The following is a 15,222-nucleotide window of genomic DNA, read 5'->3' as shown; positions in this document are numbered from 1 at the left end:
CAACCTCACAATAATTGCAGACTGGGCCTGGAAAAGAGTCCCGGCCACCTGAGAAGAGTCCTGGTTATCCATGAAGTCCTGCTCTCCTCACCCACCTGCTGATGACTGACAGTTTTCTACCTAGTTTTCTCCATCTCTGTCTAGGAGAGAACTGCTAATCATCAGCAGATGGACAGGAGAGCAGGAGATTAGGAATAACCAGGACTCTTCTCAGGTGGATTTGACTCTTTTCAAGGCCTGGGCTGCAATAATGAAGATGCTGGTTCTCAGCAACCACTTACTTTTAGCTCAAGATTGACACACCGCTGAGATCAGCATTTCTGTCAGAAATTTATGCTGCCCTCAGTGAGATCAGCATGAAGTTTATGGCAGGTTCCCTTTAAGTAGTAGATGGACCATTTGGCATCAGGGCCCAGAAGAATATGCTACCTTTCCACACTGTGGTGCAGATTTACTTGGATAGGCTGTCTAGACCTGCCTCAGATCTATCACAGTGACTCAGGCTGGATGATGAACCTGGTGCAGGGATAGACACTTTATACCAACTACTGGTTGGCTTAATTTTTGACAGAATTTTACGGCGGAATTATGGCCTAATATGAGGACACGCCCCTTTTTCCAGAAAAGCCGTGCCTTGTTTCCATTAAGCCACATCCCATGATTGGGCTTTGCGCAGATAATTTCTTTAAACCGAAATGTGCCTCAAATTGTAGCAATTTGCAACAAAATCTAGGTGCACTGACAAAAATAAATCTGGGTCTCTATGTCTAGGCCCCTGACCATTTGCATCGTTAAAGGGGTTGTCTGCCTTTTTTTAATATTCATGACCTGTCATCAATATCAGATTGACAGGGGGGTGACTCTTGTTCACCCCCGCCAATCAGCTGTTTGAAGAGAAGGCAGTGTTCATGCGAGCGCTGCCATCCCTTCATTGTTTACCCGCTCACCGTCACAACTGCAGTGGTGAGCAGGTGTAATTACAAGCCGTCCTCGTTCACTTCAATGAGACTGCTCCTTCCTATTCAAGTGTATACTACAGAGCCATCCCATAGAAGTGAATGGGATGGCTTGGCTGTAATTACACCTGCTCACCGCTGTAGTTGTGATGGCGAGCAGGTAACCAGAGGGAAGGCAGTGCTCGTGTGAGAGCGGCCTTCTCTTCAAACAGCTGATCGGTGGGAGTCAGACCGCCGCCAATCTGATATTGATGACCTGTCCTGAGGATAGGTCATCAATAGTAAAATGCGGACAATCCTTTTAACAAATTATGGAGTTACACCTTCACAGAGCACTTCCAAAGGGTTAAGACATTCAGCTCTGCTACATCTGTACATCATGTGGCTCGGTGTGTTATATTCTTTCAAATTGCATAACGTGTTTGGTTCTGAGGCAGTTCAAGCGATTTGGAAAATTTATAATACCCTTGTAAAACCGTAGTTGAAACATGCTTTAGATGGTATACAACCTTGTATGTGGAACAGAGTAAGAATGGGGAAATTTCCAAGATGAACATATTGGATTTATTTATTTTTTTCTTCTCAAAAAGGATGGAGTGATTTCCGTTTGACAAGCTTTAAAACAGCTGGTTGGGGTTGCAGATTTGTGCGGTTTTGCACAGAGAGCCAGCTGTGCGGCCACTCGCAGAATGCATGTCGTCCCACTTCACAATCCACCTTGCCAGAAGCTTCTGCTATCTGTGCTGTTCTAAGAGCCAGGGCTTTGCGCAGCGCAGCATCTGCTTCCAACATCTGTCAGATAATTACCGGTTTGAAATGAAATTCACCTGCCCTCACCTAAAGAATAAATTCCTGATCAAGGGAGAGAGACGGATGGCAGGAACATTTCCTCACCCTTGTTCATAATCACCGCTATAGACACACAGAATGAGCAGATGCTTTCGGGGGGAGGTGTTGATAAAAGGGAGATGGGAATTATATACCAAAAAAATAAAATAAAATTGCACATACTTTTGGCTACATATGTATGCTTTGCACACACAGCGCGGGGCTTTGGCTTTTGTTAACACTATTGTAAAAAGATGCTGCATTATATGCTTCCCATTCTAGATCTTCTCCCGCTCCTGCTGATGATCAGGCCCCATATTATGTGTGAGTATTGTTGACTCGAAAGCTCGGCATGTCGTCTACTCGTCTCTTCACCTCACCCTTTTTAATATTCCTTTCTGCAGAGCGATTCAGGAACTGACAAATTTCATGTTTTCCATGTGTCTTTTGTGTGTTTTAACGTTTGTTATTTTAACCCTTTTAAATACTTTTTATTCTATATTTATTTTTTTTTTTTACTTTTTTTTTTTTTTTTTTTTTTTTTGCACAAGTAAATTTTTCAAGCAAAATTTTCTTGTGTCCGGCAATTAACCAATTGAGAGTTTTCACTCTCTTGCATGTACTGTTTGCATGGTCATGTGAATTCTCTCATTTTCTGCATGGACAATTGTCAGATTTCTTTCTCTTTCTTTCTTTCTTTCTTTCTCTCTTTCTCTTTCTTTCTCTCTTTCTCTTTCTTTCTCTCTTTCTCTCTTTCTTTCTCTTTCTTTCTCTTTCTTTCTTTCTTTCTTTCTTTTTCTTTCTCTTTCTTTCTTTCTTTCTTTTTCTTTCTTTTTCTTTCTCTTTCTTTCTTTTTCTTTCTCTTTCTTTCTTTTTCTTTCTCTTTCTTTCTTTTTCTTTCTCTTTCTTTCTTTCTTTCTTTCTTTTTCTTTCTCTCTCTTTCTTTCTTTCTTTCTTTCTTTTTCTTTCTCTTTCTTTCTTTCTTTCTTTCTTTTTCTTTCTCTCTCTCTCTTTCTTTCTTTCTTTATTTCTTTTTCTTTCTCTTTCTTTCTTTCTTTCTTTTTCTTTCTCTTTCTTTCTTTCTTTCTTTCTTTTTCTTTCTCTTTCTTTCTTTCTTTCTTTTTCTTTCTTTTTCTTTCTCTTTCTTTCTTTTTCTTTCTCTTTCTTTCTTTTTCTTTCTCTTTCTTTCTTTCTTTTTCTTTCTCTTTCTTTCTTTCTTTCTTTCTTTTTCTTTCTCTCTCTTTCTTTCTTTCTTTCTTTCTTTTTCTTTCTCTTTCTTTCTTTCTTTCTTTCTTTTTCTTTTTTTTTCTTTCTTTCTTTCTTTCTTTCTTTTTCTTTCTCTTTCTTTCTTTCTTTCTTTCTTTTTCTTTCTTTCTTTCTTTCTTTTTCTTTTTCTTTCTTTTTCTTTTTCTTTTTCTTTCTCTTTTTCTTTCTCTTTCTTTCTCTTTCTTTCTTTCTTTCTTTCTTTCTTTTTCTTTCTCTTTCTTTCTCTCTCTCTCTCTCTCTCTCTCTCTCTCTCTCTCTCTCTCCCTTTTCCTTGAAGTGATTGCATTGCTTGTCGAGTAGCTGCAGCTGGAAAGAGGTAAACGTGGTTTGGAAATGGGACAAGGACAAGCAGGAAAGATGGGGGTGCTTTCATTTTGCTTTAGCTTTATTGAGGAGCTCAGAGCTTCTTGCCTGCCCCGTTACTTTGTGTCTCTCGTCAGTAGTTGAGTGTATGGTAAATTTGTCATGGATATACAGTTTCTCTTTTTATGTTCTTTACTGTAGTCAAGTATTTTCCAACTTCAGTTATTGTATTACATTAAAAAACACATGTTGACCGAGCAGGCAGTTATTGAGAAGGAACTGTTTCTTCCCAGTAACTGCCTGCTCGTCGGTGGAGGTTTTTACATTTACATGCAGCAATCTCCTCCACTGGATGGGGACCAGCGGCCACTACTGCCATCTCTCGTCCTCATACGGATTCATTGTTTCTGGGCAGCAGATCACTTATTTAGACGTCTGCATTGACGAGTCTGGCAAAGAGCAGACAGATATCCCTTCACATACTTCATAACCATATGAACTAGGAGTGAATGATTTCCACACTCTATGAGAACATTGCCTTCTCATAGTCACGGTACACTATTTTGCACAGCATGTTGTATCCATGCTCATAACTGGTTTCAAATTCAGTTATATTGTAATTATTATTTTTTTTACCTGTCCAGAGTACCCCATATACCTGTTTTTCCTCCTTTTCTCAGCATCACTGCATCCTGGCAGGATGTCTACTTGCAGTTCTTCATGTTTTCATCAGCTTTCTGTGGGTTTTCTAACCAAACCCAGCATGCTTTGTGTAAGGTTTCACAGGGATTTCTGGCAAACTGTTCTCTACGGTAGTCATGCCCCCTTCACCACCTCCCTCCGTGCTAGGTGGCGCAAGTGTTGATTTGTTGGCAGTACTTCCTCTGTTCACACTGAGCGATGTACTGACGGATAACGATGTTCCACATAATAGATGTGATCACTCATTAGTCGGGAGATGGGCAGCATATTTAAGATTGGTCAGAACTCTGGGCTTGTGAAGCTAGCTTTAGTGGCACAAGGACATTCTCAAAATGCCAGCTAACCTGCTCTTGTATCAGAAATTATTTTCAATTATGCCCCATGACAGCACCTGTGAGAGATCCTCCCCCTTCCGGACAGGAAACAGGAACTTCCCAGATCTTTAAAAGGGTCCTCTGTACTCCACTGCTCAGTTTCTTCCTGTTTCCTGTCCGTAGGACAGCGGGATGGTTCTTTCCCAGGTCTATTAGGGGGCTGCAAAACATCTAGGGTAATTACCTTAGGCCTAGTGGAGGTACCTGACGGCGTAAGTCTCCACTAGGAGCCACTGTAAAGCCCGGTCGTCCCCTCTAAATTATGCCATGGGGGGGATCCCTGGTGGCCACCTCGTACCCTTCAGTCTGTGGCCGGCGAAGAGGGTGGAGGAGGAGTCCTATCCTCGTGGTTAACTGCAGGCCTGTTCCGGGCGCACAGGAAGTGACACCTGCGTTCCACCTGAACAGGAAGGGGAGGGGCCAAGAAGCATGGCGGGTGGTGCGCTGCCTTTTTGAAGAGGGGACGCCGGCCAGCCAGCATGGAAGGAAGCAGTAGCACAGCAGCAGGCTTTGACCAGACGGGCAGATCTTCCTTCCATAGCCCTTGAATGCACCAAAAAGAAGGGGAGATGCAACAGCGCACTGAAAGACAGGAGCTACACTCCGAATCCAGCATGGTACTCTTGGGGGTAAGAGGGGTTATCCCTGCTATCTCCTTTTTAGGAGATTATTTTTTCCTTTTGGTAACTGATTATGGGCTATGTGTTAATGCAGGTTAAGGAGGCCCCAAGAAAAGCTATGCACAAGCCAGAGAATGTGGAATTTGCAAAAGAAAATTTAGCCCATTATACCCCAAAGCTTGTTGTCAACCCTGTCTGGATAAATGGTAGCGGAAGAATCCCCAACCTTACTCCAGAATATTCAGGATTTAGTCAAAATGGAGGTTCGATCCTCTGTGGAACAATTTAAAAAGGCTCGTCCAAACATAGGAAAACTCAGGTGATTGAATGTGACACTACGGAGTCTGATTCAGAGGAAGAAGGAGCAATTACAAGCTCGGATTCTTCCTCTGAAAATCTTGCGGGGATGCCACTGTTCAAAGTGAAGGATACAGATTTATTACTAAAAGCAGTGAGGTCCACAATGGAGGAAGAAAAAGGGTATAGATCCAGACAAGAAGTAATGTTTTAATGTCTGAGACCAAGAAAAGCAAGAGTATTCCCCATTCAGGATTGCATAAAAGAACTCGTTAAATGTGAATGGGACAAACCGGATAAAAAGTTCTTTTATCCCTAGAGCTATTAAAAGAAAATACCCATTTAAAGATGAAGAAATTGCGGCCTGGCAGGATGTCCCTAGGGTAGACGCCCCGGTAGAAAAATTGAATAAAAGATCAGCACTTCCATTTGAAGATCTAGGATCCCTTAAAGGGATTCTGTCACCAGGTTTGACCCCTGTCAGCTAAACATATGCTGATGTTCAGGTCGTCTTCACGATTCCTAATGTGGGCTTATAAATGTCATCTGTGGGCTTATTTAGCTAAAAAACAGCTTTTACTAACCTGTCAGTCAAACAAATAAGGTGCCCAAGGGGATGTTAATGGGTGCAAGATGCCCGCCGCACCCACCGCCGTTCATGCCCAGCGCCGCCTTTCCGGACTTTTGTGCCGCCTCTTAATCCTCTGTGCCGCCTCTAGCTCTCCCTCCCTCCCCCCTCCCCCCTCCTTCTGCTGTAAGATCTCGCGCTTGAGCACAGGGCTCTGCCTGATGCGCCCGTGCGGACTTCTCCATTTGGCTTCTTACAGCGAAGTGCGCATGCGCCGGCACTTCGCTCAACCCCTGTATGCGCGAGATCTTACAGCAGGAGGGGGGAGGGAGGGAGAGCGAGAGACGGCACAGAGGATTAGGAGGCGGCGCAGAAGTCCAGAAAGGCGGCGCTGGGCACGAACGGCGGTGGGTGCGGCGGGCATCTTGCACCCCTTAACATCCCCTTGGGCACCTTATTTGTTTGACTGACAGGTTAGTAAAAGCTGTTTTTTAGCTAAATAAGCCCACAGATGACATTTATAAGCCCACATTAGGAATCGTGAAGACGCCCTGAACATCAGCATATGTTTAGCTGACAGGGGTCAAACCTGGTGACAGAATCCCTTTAAGGATCCGATGGATAAGAGCGGACAACTATCTAAGAAAAAATTGGGAGGCATCCACGTCATCTTTTAAGCCTAATATCGCAACTACCTCAGTGGCCAGATCGCTTAAAGTCTGGTTAGGAGAATTAGAATCCCGTATAATGAATAAGACCCCAAGAGAACAATTACTGGAGGCGATACCTACCATGCTAAAGGCAGTAGATTTTATTTCAGACGCCTCGGCGGATGCACTAAGGTTATCGGCTAGAGCAGCTGCATTATCTAACTCTGCCAGGAGATCCCTCTGGTTGAAGGAATGGAAGGGTGATGTGGCATCCAAATCTAAATTATGCACCCTCCCTTTGCCAGGGAAATTTTTTGTTCGGGTCACCATTGGATGACATACTGGACAAGGTGTCGGATAGAAAAAAGGGATTTCCAGTACCAGCTTTTCCCAAACAAAGAAAGACATTTCGGGGTGGAGAGAAAAGAAGGTGCTTTGGTGGGACCAAAAGAAAAGTATTGATTGGAGAAGTAGCAAATCAAAGGGTTTGTTGTTCAAATCCAAACCTCAAATTCCAAATGTGTCTCACCAATCACGCCAGGCCTCAGGTGGGCGGTCGTCTTTCTTTATTTTCTCAAGTGGCCAAATATCACATCAAGTGCCTGGATAAAAAATATTATAGAGGAAGGTTACTGCCTAGATTTCAAAAAGCTTCCACCAAAAAGATAAAAAATCACTGCTTTACATCAACACTCACCAAAGAAAGCAGCATTGATAGAGGAAGTAAAAAATCTACGGACCAAGTCAGTACTAATACCGGTTCCCTTGGAAGAAATAGGGGAAGGATTTTATTCGCCTTTCTTCCTTGTCCCCAAACCCAACGGGACTTATCGGACGATAATAAATCTAAAAGAGCTTAATCAGTATTTAACATGCCAAAAAGTTTGAATGGAATCAATATCCTGAACAGTTCTTTACCTATTCCCCAAGTGCGTGATGGCCTCTATAGACATAAAAGAAGCCTACTACCATGTACCCATACATCCTTCATCTAAAAAATTTCTCAGGGTGGTAGTACGGATGGGGGAATCGATAGCTCCTCTACAATTCAGAGCGCTCCCCTTTGGATTATCACAAGCGCCAAGAGTGTTCACAAAACTAATGGCAGAGGTGATGGCACAAGTAAGGAGATCGGACATTATCATAATTCCTTATCTAGACGACCATCTTATGGTAGGGCAGTCCACAGATGTCCTGGCGAGCCAAATTCAGGAAGTGTTGGGGATTCTGACAAAACTAGGTTGGTTAAAAAATTGGGACAAGTCATGTCTAACATCAGCTTACCGCTGCATTTTTCTAGGAATTCAGCTAGCTTCATTAGCCCAAAAATCCTTTCTTCCAGTAGAAAAGAGACTGGCATTACAACAGAGGATGAGGAAATTCAGCAGAACATCTACGCTGAGAGAGGCTATGTTCATTTTAGGTCTAATGACTGCATGTATACCAGAATACTGCAGTCATACATCCTTTCGCATTAGGACAAGAGAATGTTATCCCTAGACTGCAAATGTGTAATCCCCAGGTCAATAAAGGATTCCCTTTTATGGTGGATGAAGGAGCTGAATTTGATTCAAGGATTAAAATGGGTAAAAGAAGATCCATTGATAATTACAACAGACGCCAGCCCCAAGGGGTGGGTGCCCACTCAGTTTTGGGGTTTTCCCCTAGTTCAGTGGTCAAAATCCCAGAGTCTACAGTCCCAAAACCCCAGGGAACTGAGGGCAGTACTGTGTGCCTTGGGGGAGGGTCTTCCCTTTCTGATAGACGACAGAATTCTATCCTACAGCGCGACGGTGGTGGCCTATATCAACAGACAAGGGGGACAAGATCTTCTCAGCTATTGAATCTTGCGTCCTCAATTTTCCAACTAATGAAGGGGAAGGTTCTATCTCTCTCAGCAGTATACCTGAAAGGCTCAGAGAACTGCCAAGCGGACTTTCTGAGCAGACACAAGTTCAGTCAAGGAATCAACTGGTGTCTAAACCAAGAAGTCTTTCATCAGATAGAAGCTCTGTGGGGGTCCCCAACAATAGATCTTTTTGCATCCAGAGAAAACAGGAAATGCCTAAATAAAATACTCTGTTTGTCAGATCAGTCCCTGGGGATAGATGCCCTGTCCCAACCTGCAGCAGTGACCTTAATAGCTCTTTTCTGGCCAAAAAGAGTTTGGTTTGCCTGGTTAAGGAGGCTATGTGCTATTTGACTTCAGGTTGGCTACCCATCCCTGGAATGAGGTTTATTAAAGAGTAATTCAGGTTATTCCCTTCTGTTAAGGCCAAGACAGCTCCCTGGGATCTTAATATAGTACTTTCTAGGTTAACCAAAAGTCCATTTGAGCCCATAGATTCTATTTCCTTGAGGATGTTGTTTTAAGAGACTGCATTTCTGGTGGCTGTTACATCTGCTAGACGAGTGGGGGAGCTTTCCGCCTTATCCGCCTCTCCACCTTTATACCTTGGTAATGGAAGATAGGATAGTGTTTAAACCAGACCCTGCTTTTCTGCCAAAGGTTGTCTCGGATTTTCATAGATCCCAGGAAATTGTTCTCCCCTCTTTTTGTCAAAATCCAAAAAGTGAAGACAAGGAGACATTTCATACACTTTATGTGAGGAGATGTATCTGTAGAGTCAACAAGGGAGTGTAGGAAAGCCTCTCAACTTTTCGTTAAGTTCCAGGGTCCTAACAGAGGGTTAAAAGTTACAAGTTGCGTTTTAGCCATATGGATTATGAAGACAATAGGCTTAGCCTATTCTCTGGCAGGTCTCCAGGTTCCTACGGGATTCTCGGCCCATTCTACAAGAGCAGTGGCATCATCTTGGGCAGAGAATGGGTCTGCCACCATTGACCAAATTTGTAGAGCTGCGACCTGGAGCTCTCTGACCACGTTTTACAAACATTACAGAGTGGACTTATTGTCTGCTCAGGACCTGTCCTTTGAAAAAGATGTACTGCAGGCGGTAGTCCCACCCTAAAATTATCTAGTCTAGTCTCTCACAGGTGCTGTCATGGGGCGTAATGGAAATACATTGATTACTCTTACCGGTAATCCGTTTTCCATGAGCCCATGACAGCACCTACATTATTCCCCTCCCAAAAGCAAATTACATAACTTTTATGAAACTAAATATATATCTTAAAGAGGAGATATGCTGAATGGCATATATTTAAGATATTTATGTATGAGGTGTTAAGTTTCACTGTGTATAGGTGTTTTGGTGGTCCTAGGAATCTTGTCACAAACTAAGCAGTGGAGTACAGAGGACCCTTTTAAAGATATAGGAAGTTCCTGTTTCCTGTCCGAAAGGGGGAGGATCTCTCACAGGTGCTGTCATGGGCTCATGGAAAACAAATTACCGGTAAGAGTAATCAATGTATTTTTGTGATAATTTTTTTACATTTTTTTATATATTCTTTTAATAAGGTTAAAAAAAAATCTATCCATGAGCTTTATTTCTTTTTGTTTTGAGGCAATGGATGACTAACTGTATGTATGTAACTGTAAGTCATGTATGATGTGCACAATTTCATTTTCAGTTGATTTCGTATTAAATGTATTTTGCAAAAAAGAATCTACCTTCCAGACTCACTTTTTTTTTTAAAAACTGTATCAAATAAAATAGTTTATAAGGCTGAAACAAGACATCTGTCCATGCAGTTTAGCCTGTTATCCTGCAAAGTTGATTATAAATTAATCACTGAACTACAGTGATCCCTCAAGATACAATGGCCTCAGGATACAATATTTTCAACATGCAATGGTATTTTCTGACCCATCGTAAGTTGAAACTAGACTCAACATACAATGCCTCAGACTCGGATCAAACCAATCAAGGACACTTTTCTGGTAAACTAGCTATATTAGTTCTAGTTATCAGCTATTCCTGACTGTTATATATGTAAGGACTTGTTTTATCTGTCTTAGTTATCTGCTTATGTTTCTTAAATCTTCATTTTCTCTTATCTTGATTGACATTTTTGGTCTTTGGAACCGATTACTCAACTTATTATGGTTTCAACATCCAATGGTCCTCCTGAAACCAATTAATATTGTATCTTAAGGGACCACTGTGTATTTAGTGGGTTTATAGTGGGTTTATATGCTGCAGTATAGTGCTGTACAATATTAAAGGTGAAGCATGTTTAAATAAAATATGTTTTGCTAAAAAAAACAACACACTTCCAAAAACGGTGTTACAAAACCGTGGCAATCACATTCGACTTTGCTGCATGCTAATTTACCACATGGCTCAATACTGCAATGTGTAAACCCAGTTAAAAGAATTATCATATATAAGATTAGGAAGAAAAAAAAAACTTTTTTTTTTTAAAATTATTTTTATATATTTTGCTTCCTTTGGTAGACAACATAGTCTATGCACACGGTGAGATCATTCACGGTTTGTCGCCACAATCTCAACATTTGCTTCAATGTATGAATTAAGCCCTAGGTGCTCACAAGAATATCATGGTGTGGCACGATAAATCTTGAACTTACCCAAACCTTTCTTTGATCTGGTCATATCTGGCCCTGGTTTAGGTGGCCAGTGATGTAGCTGAGCCCCCAGGGAACTTGGTGATGTCCTCACAGCCAAACTGACCACAGTATTGTAAATTACAGCCACTGACCAGACACATGAGCCAACTAGCCAGGGAATTAGCCTTAATAGGAAAACTGCAATCCATAAAAACCATGTTTTGCCCTAAAACTATTTCTATTAAAATAACAGGCTTAAATGACAGTTCATTACTTTTTACGGATTCAGCCCGAGTTTATTATTATTAAGCAAAATTCTGAAGAAAAAGAATCTCACCCCTCCTCCTATAGACATCACATTTTGTATTGAAAGCACAATCTTGATCATGCATTCATGAGTTGTTTATCTGACTCCTACTCATTGGATGTCAGTCAAAAAACCCAGGTGCCAGGCAATGGATCAAATTCATTTTAGCTGTGATATCGTCATGTTTATTGGCTAATTCCCAAAGCTCTTGTGTTGGTAGCCACCAGCTGTGATGCTTGATTAAGGTGCTGGTGGGCTTTATGGTATTTTTATCTCCCTTGATTCAATTTAGCACATAATATGAAATCAGATGAAAATTACGTATATTCTTCTGTCAGAGCAATGCGCTCTTCAGGTCTTTATTAGGGAGAGCGTATTACTGACAATTTGTAACTCATTCCTTTCCGTGTAAATCACATAAAACAAGCTTTTGCTGAGACTTATTATCGTTCATTATGAATGCAGTCGTCAAAATGTACCCAACAGCGTAATCTAGAAATTATAACCCATTATGCAGACCCATCCATGTTTTCTACGACACGGCTCATTTGCATCGGATGGCGAGCCTCGTGCAGCAGATAGCATTGTAAGCCTTTCAGTAATGGATTTAAAGCTTTCGATAATCTAATTTCTTCTCGTCAGATAGCGGCTTTGGTGTCCGCTTCTGGTGACTTGTCTATGTTCTTCACCAGAATGCGTAAGATAGCAAATTTAGACTTTAAGGGCTAGTGCACTCTGTATAGGACCTATATATTCGATGGGTCCCGTCCTGTGAAATGTATAAAAGCTTTTCTTCCAGCCTGCTTTGGGAAGGGCTTTAGTAATCTCGCAGAATGGTATCTGATCCCTTCCTTGGCTCAGAATGTGTGACCGAGCCTATAACTGTATTGTGTGCACCATCTCACTGCTTAGGGATTCATTAAGTACTGATAGTAAAACTTCAGATAGCTGACTGCCATACACTCATTTTCCTCCTACACCCCCCCTTCCTATTCACTACTCGTGTACGCTTGAATCAGTATAGCATGCACATGTTCTGCCAGACTCCCCTGGTGGTGGGTTATCTCGCTTAGGAACAAACGGCCTCATTCTTCATTCCCTCAACAGCTGCTATTGGGGGGACATTCAGGACACCCTTACACACATTAGATGGTCGCCCGATATTAATCTAATATGTACAGCCAGCTTTAGTTATTCAAAGGGTCCTGCATATATTTGGGTTTCATCCTCTGGTGATACTTCTTCACAGCACTGTAGGATTCACCATTTCAGGTGAGCCATATTTTGCAATAAACAGTATGGGTCACCTGAAATGACCAATCCGTGAAGAAGTATCACCTTGCGTGTTTTTCAGCATGTTCGCAAAGACTGGATTCAATGTTTAACCATGTGCATCCAGCAGAATGATGAACAAGTTTAGGAAACTGTGACCTCTCGTAAGGCGATTGTCTCACTTCAGTAAATGGCATTTATCATGCAGAGAAAGTTAATACAAGCCACTTACTAATGTATTGTGATTGTCCATATTGCTTCCTTTGCTGGCTGGATTCATTTTTCCATCACATTATACACTGCTCGTTTCCATGGTTACGACCACCCTGCAATTGTGGTTGCACGCTTTTTCCTATATTGTAAAAGCAATGCTGGATTACAGGGTTGTCGTAACAATGGAAACGAGCAGTGCATAAAGTGATGGAAAAATGAATGGAGCCAGCAAAGGAGGCAATATGGACAATCACAGTACATTAGTAAGTGCCTTGTATTTTCTTTACATTTTAAATGCCATTTGCTGAAGTTAGATGACCCCTTTAACACAAACAGGTTTCCAGAGTGTTTCTCAGTAAATTCTAGTCCAGACTGGTATATCACATGACTCTTTTCCCTTTGGAAAAACTTGAGTTGATTTCAGTATGGCAGATTTCAAAATGGCAGCCTAAAATGTTTCTTCCAATAAATAAATAATGCAGCTCCCCTCCCAATTATACATTAACATATTGGAAGTCAATTTTCTACAAATTACACCAGTTAAAGGGTGTGTCAAGACCTTTTTTTTTCTTCCTTCCTTCCCTGTAATTGCATCTACTGCAAAAATAGGAAAAAGTAAAATTCCAAATAATGGTAACATAATATATGGCCAAAAACATATAAAAACATCTGATCAAGTCATGTGTTTTATCAGGTGTTTACTGCTAAAACTGCAAAAAATATCTTGCATGCATGGGAATAAAAAGTTGTCTTGCGTGAATACAGCCTTTTCATCAATCTTTGTAAGCCAAAACCAGGAATGGGTCTGAAACACAGAAGTTTACAAGCCTTTTATTACATTTTTTTTTTTCTCTGTAGCTTCCTCTCCGGGTTTTGGTTTACAAATGCAAAATGCAGACAGTGTGAACGCAGCCTAAGGCGTCTTCTATTTATCTATGTGCCCATAAGTTAACCAACGTTTAATGGCATTTTTGTGGCATTTAGTGCTACTTCTAGTGCCCTTAACAACCTGGAAGAATTAATGTCCACATTTCTTTTATAGCATTACATATGTTCCAAGTGAGAATTTGGAAGAATATCGAGCAAGTGTGGGGCAGCTGAAGGAAGGAACTGTGCCACTAGATGTATTTACTGCCCAGAACAATAGGTGAGCACCACACTGTATTGTATCTAGCAATTAAAAAGTGAACCCGTCACACTGCAGTACAATCCGTAGACAGCATGCTATAGAGCAGGAGGAGCTGAGCAGACTGATATATAGTTTTATGGGAAAAGATTCAGTATTATTTGTCATTTATTCATGTAAATCTCTGCTCGTTCTGGACTTAGGAGACATGCAGGTGGTCCTTTCAGGTGCAGGTGTAGCGCTGGCCAATCGCAGCACAGAGCTCACAGCCTGGGAAAAAAAAAACTCCCAGGCTGTGAGCTCTGCGCTGCGATTGGCCAGCGCTACAGCCTAGGAGAAGGAGACGCCCGCAGAACAAGGGCAGACTCCGCCTACTATAACCAAGTCCCCCAACATACCGGAGGACATAACGGGAGAACGGAGCGGCGCCCAGGGATAATAGTAAGTGCAGTGAGATCCCCGGGCGCCGCTTTCCATGTCAGCATACTTAGTTCACAATGTCAGGATCGGTGAAAGGTCCTCTTTAACCTCAGTAATAAACATGACCACTTTGATCGAACGTGTTCTTCCTTTTTACAGGGCACATCCACTTCAATAAGCCACTCATCTGGGCTCTAGTACACAAAACTGATTGTGCACTATTAGCCAGCAAAATAAGAACAAATGTCCTAGAATTGTAGAGGACATTAGTAATGTAGGCACAGTGGCTGTTTTTGGCAGCTTTGCCAACCGTACCAGGGTTGTGGGATTGACTCTGATCAGGAAAATATCTTTATGAAGTTTGCTCTCCTTGTTCTTGCATAGGTTTCCTCAAATTATTCCAATTTCCTCCCACACACAACATGTTTGGGTGATTGGCCTACAGATATGGAGATGTATTATTACTGGCTTCAATTTATACAGCTTGAAGGGGTTTTCCAGGCTTTTTGAAAAATCCGTTCTTTCTTCTGCCTTATAGAAGAAAGTTTGGTTAATACTGTACTTATTCGATTGTCGCACCATCGAATACGCCGTCTCTGCTGCATTCACACAGGCCGTGGGCATTTCTACTCAGATCTCGACCAGATGTGTGCTCTTCTGTTCCTGTTCAAAGAACAGGGCAGGAAGACTTGAGAACATCCAATTGGAACATGAGTGGAAGAGCCCACAGCTGAGATGGTGGCATCAGCAGTGTGATGGACGGATAAGTAGTAACCAAACTATCTTTCAGGTGGGTTTTGTAAAAAGCCAGACGAACCCCTTTAAAACTAGACAGTACATGTTCAA

The 15,222-nt window shown here is 41.8% G+C and overlaps 1 protein-coding gene across 8 annotated transcripts in view; it reads left to right on the top strand.

Moving 5' to 3' along the window:
* Nucleotides 1-15,222, top strand: part of MPDZ (multiple PDZ domain crumbs cell polarity complex component) — a 175,900-nt gene that overhangs the window by 81,198 nt on the left and 79,480 nt on the right. For 5 of the 8 annotated variants that reach the window (XM_040417156.1, XM_040417153.1, XM_040417157.1 and 2 more), the window contains exons 24-25: nt 2,067-2,108; nt 13,873-13,977. In XM_040417156.1, coding sequence (XP_040273090.1) covers nt 2,067-2,108; nt 13,873-13,977 — 147 coding nt within the window. The remainder of the gene's footprint in view (nt 1-2,066; nt 2,109-13,872; nt 13,978-15,222) is intronic. The other 3 variants (XM_040417155.1, XM_040417160.1, XM_040417159.1) reach the window with 1 other exon arrangement.

Source organism: Bufo bufo, chromosome 2, assembly GCF_905171765.1.
Source record: "Bufo bufo chromosome 2, aBufBuf1.1, whole genome shotgun sequence".
In the NCBI taxonomy this organism is placed as follows: domain Eukaryota; kingdom Metazoa; phylum Chordata; class Amphibia; order Anura; family Bufonidae; genus Bufo; species Bufo bufo.
The sequence above is the reverse complement of the archived record's forward strand: the minus strand, read 5'-3'. Positions and strand labels throughout refer to the sequence as shown.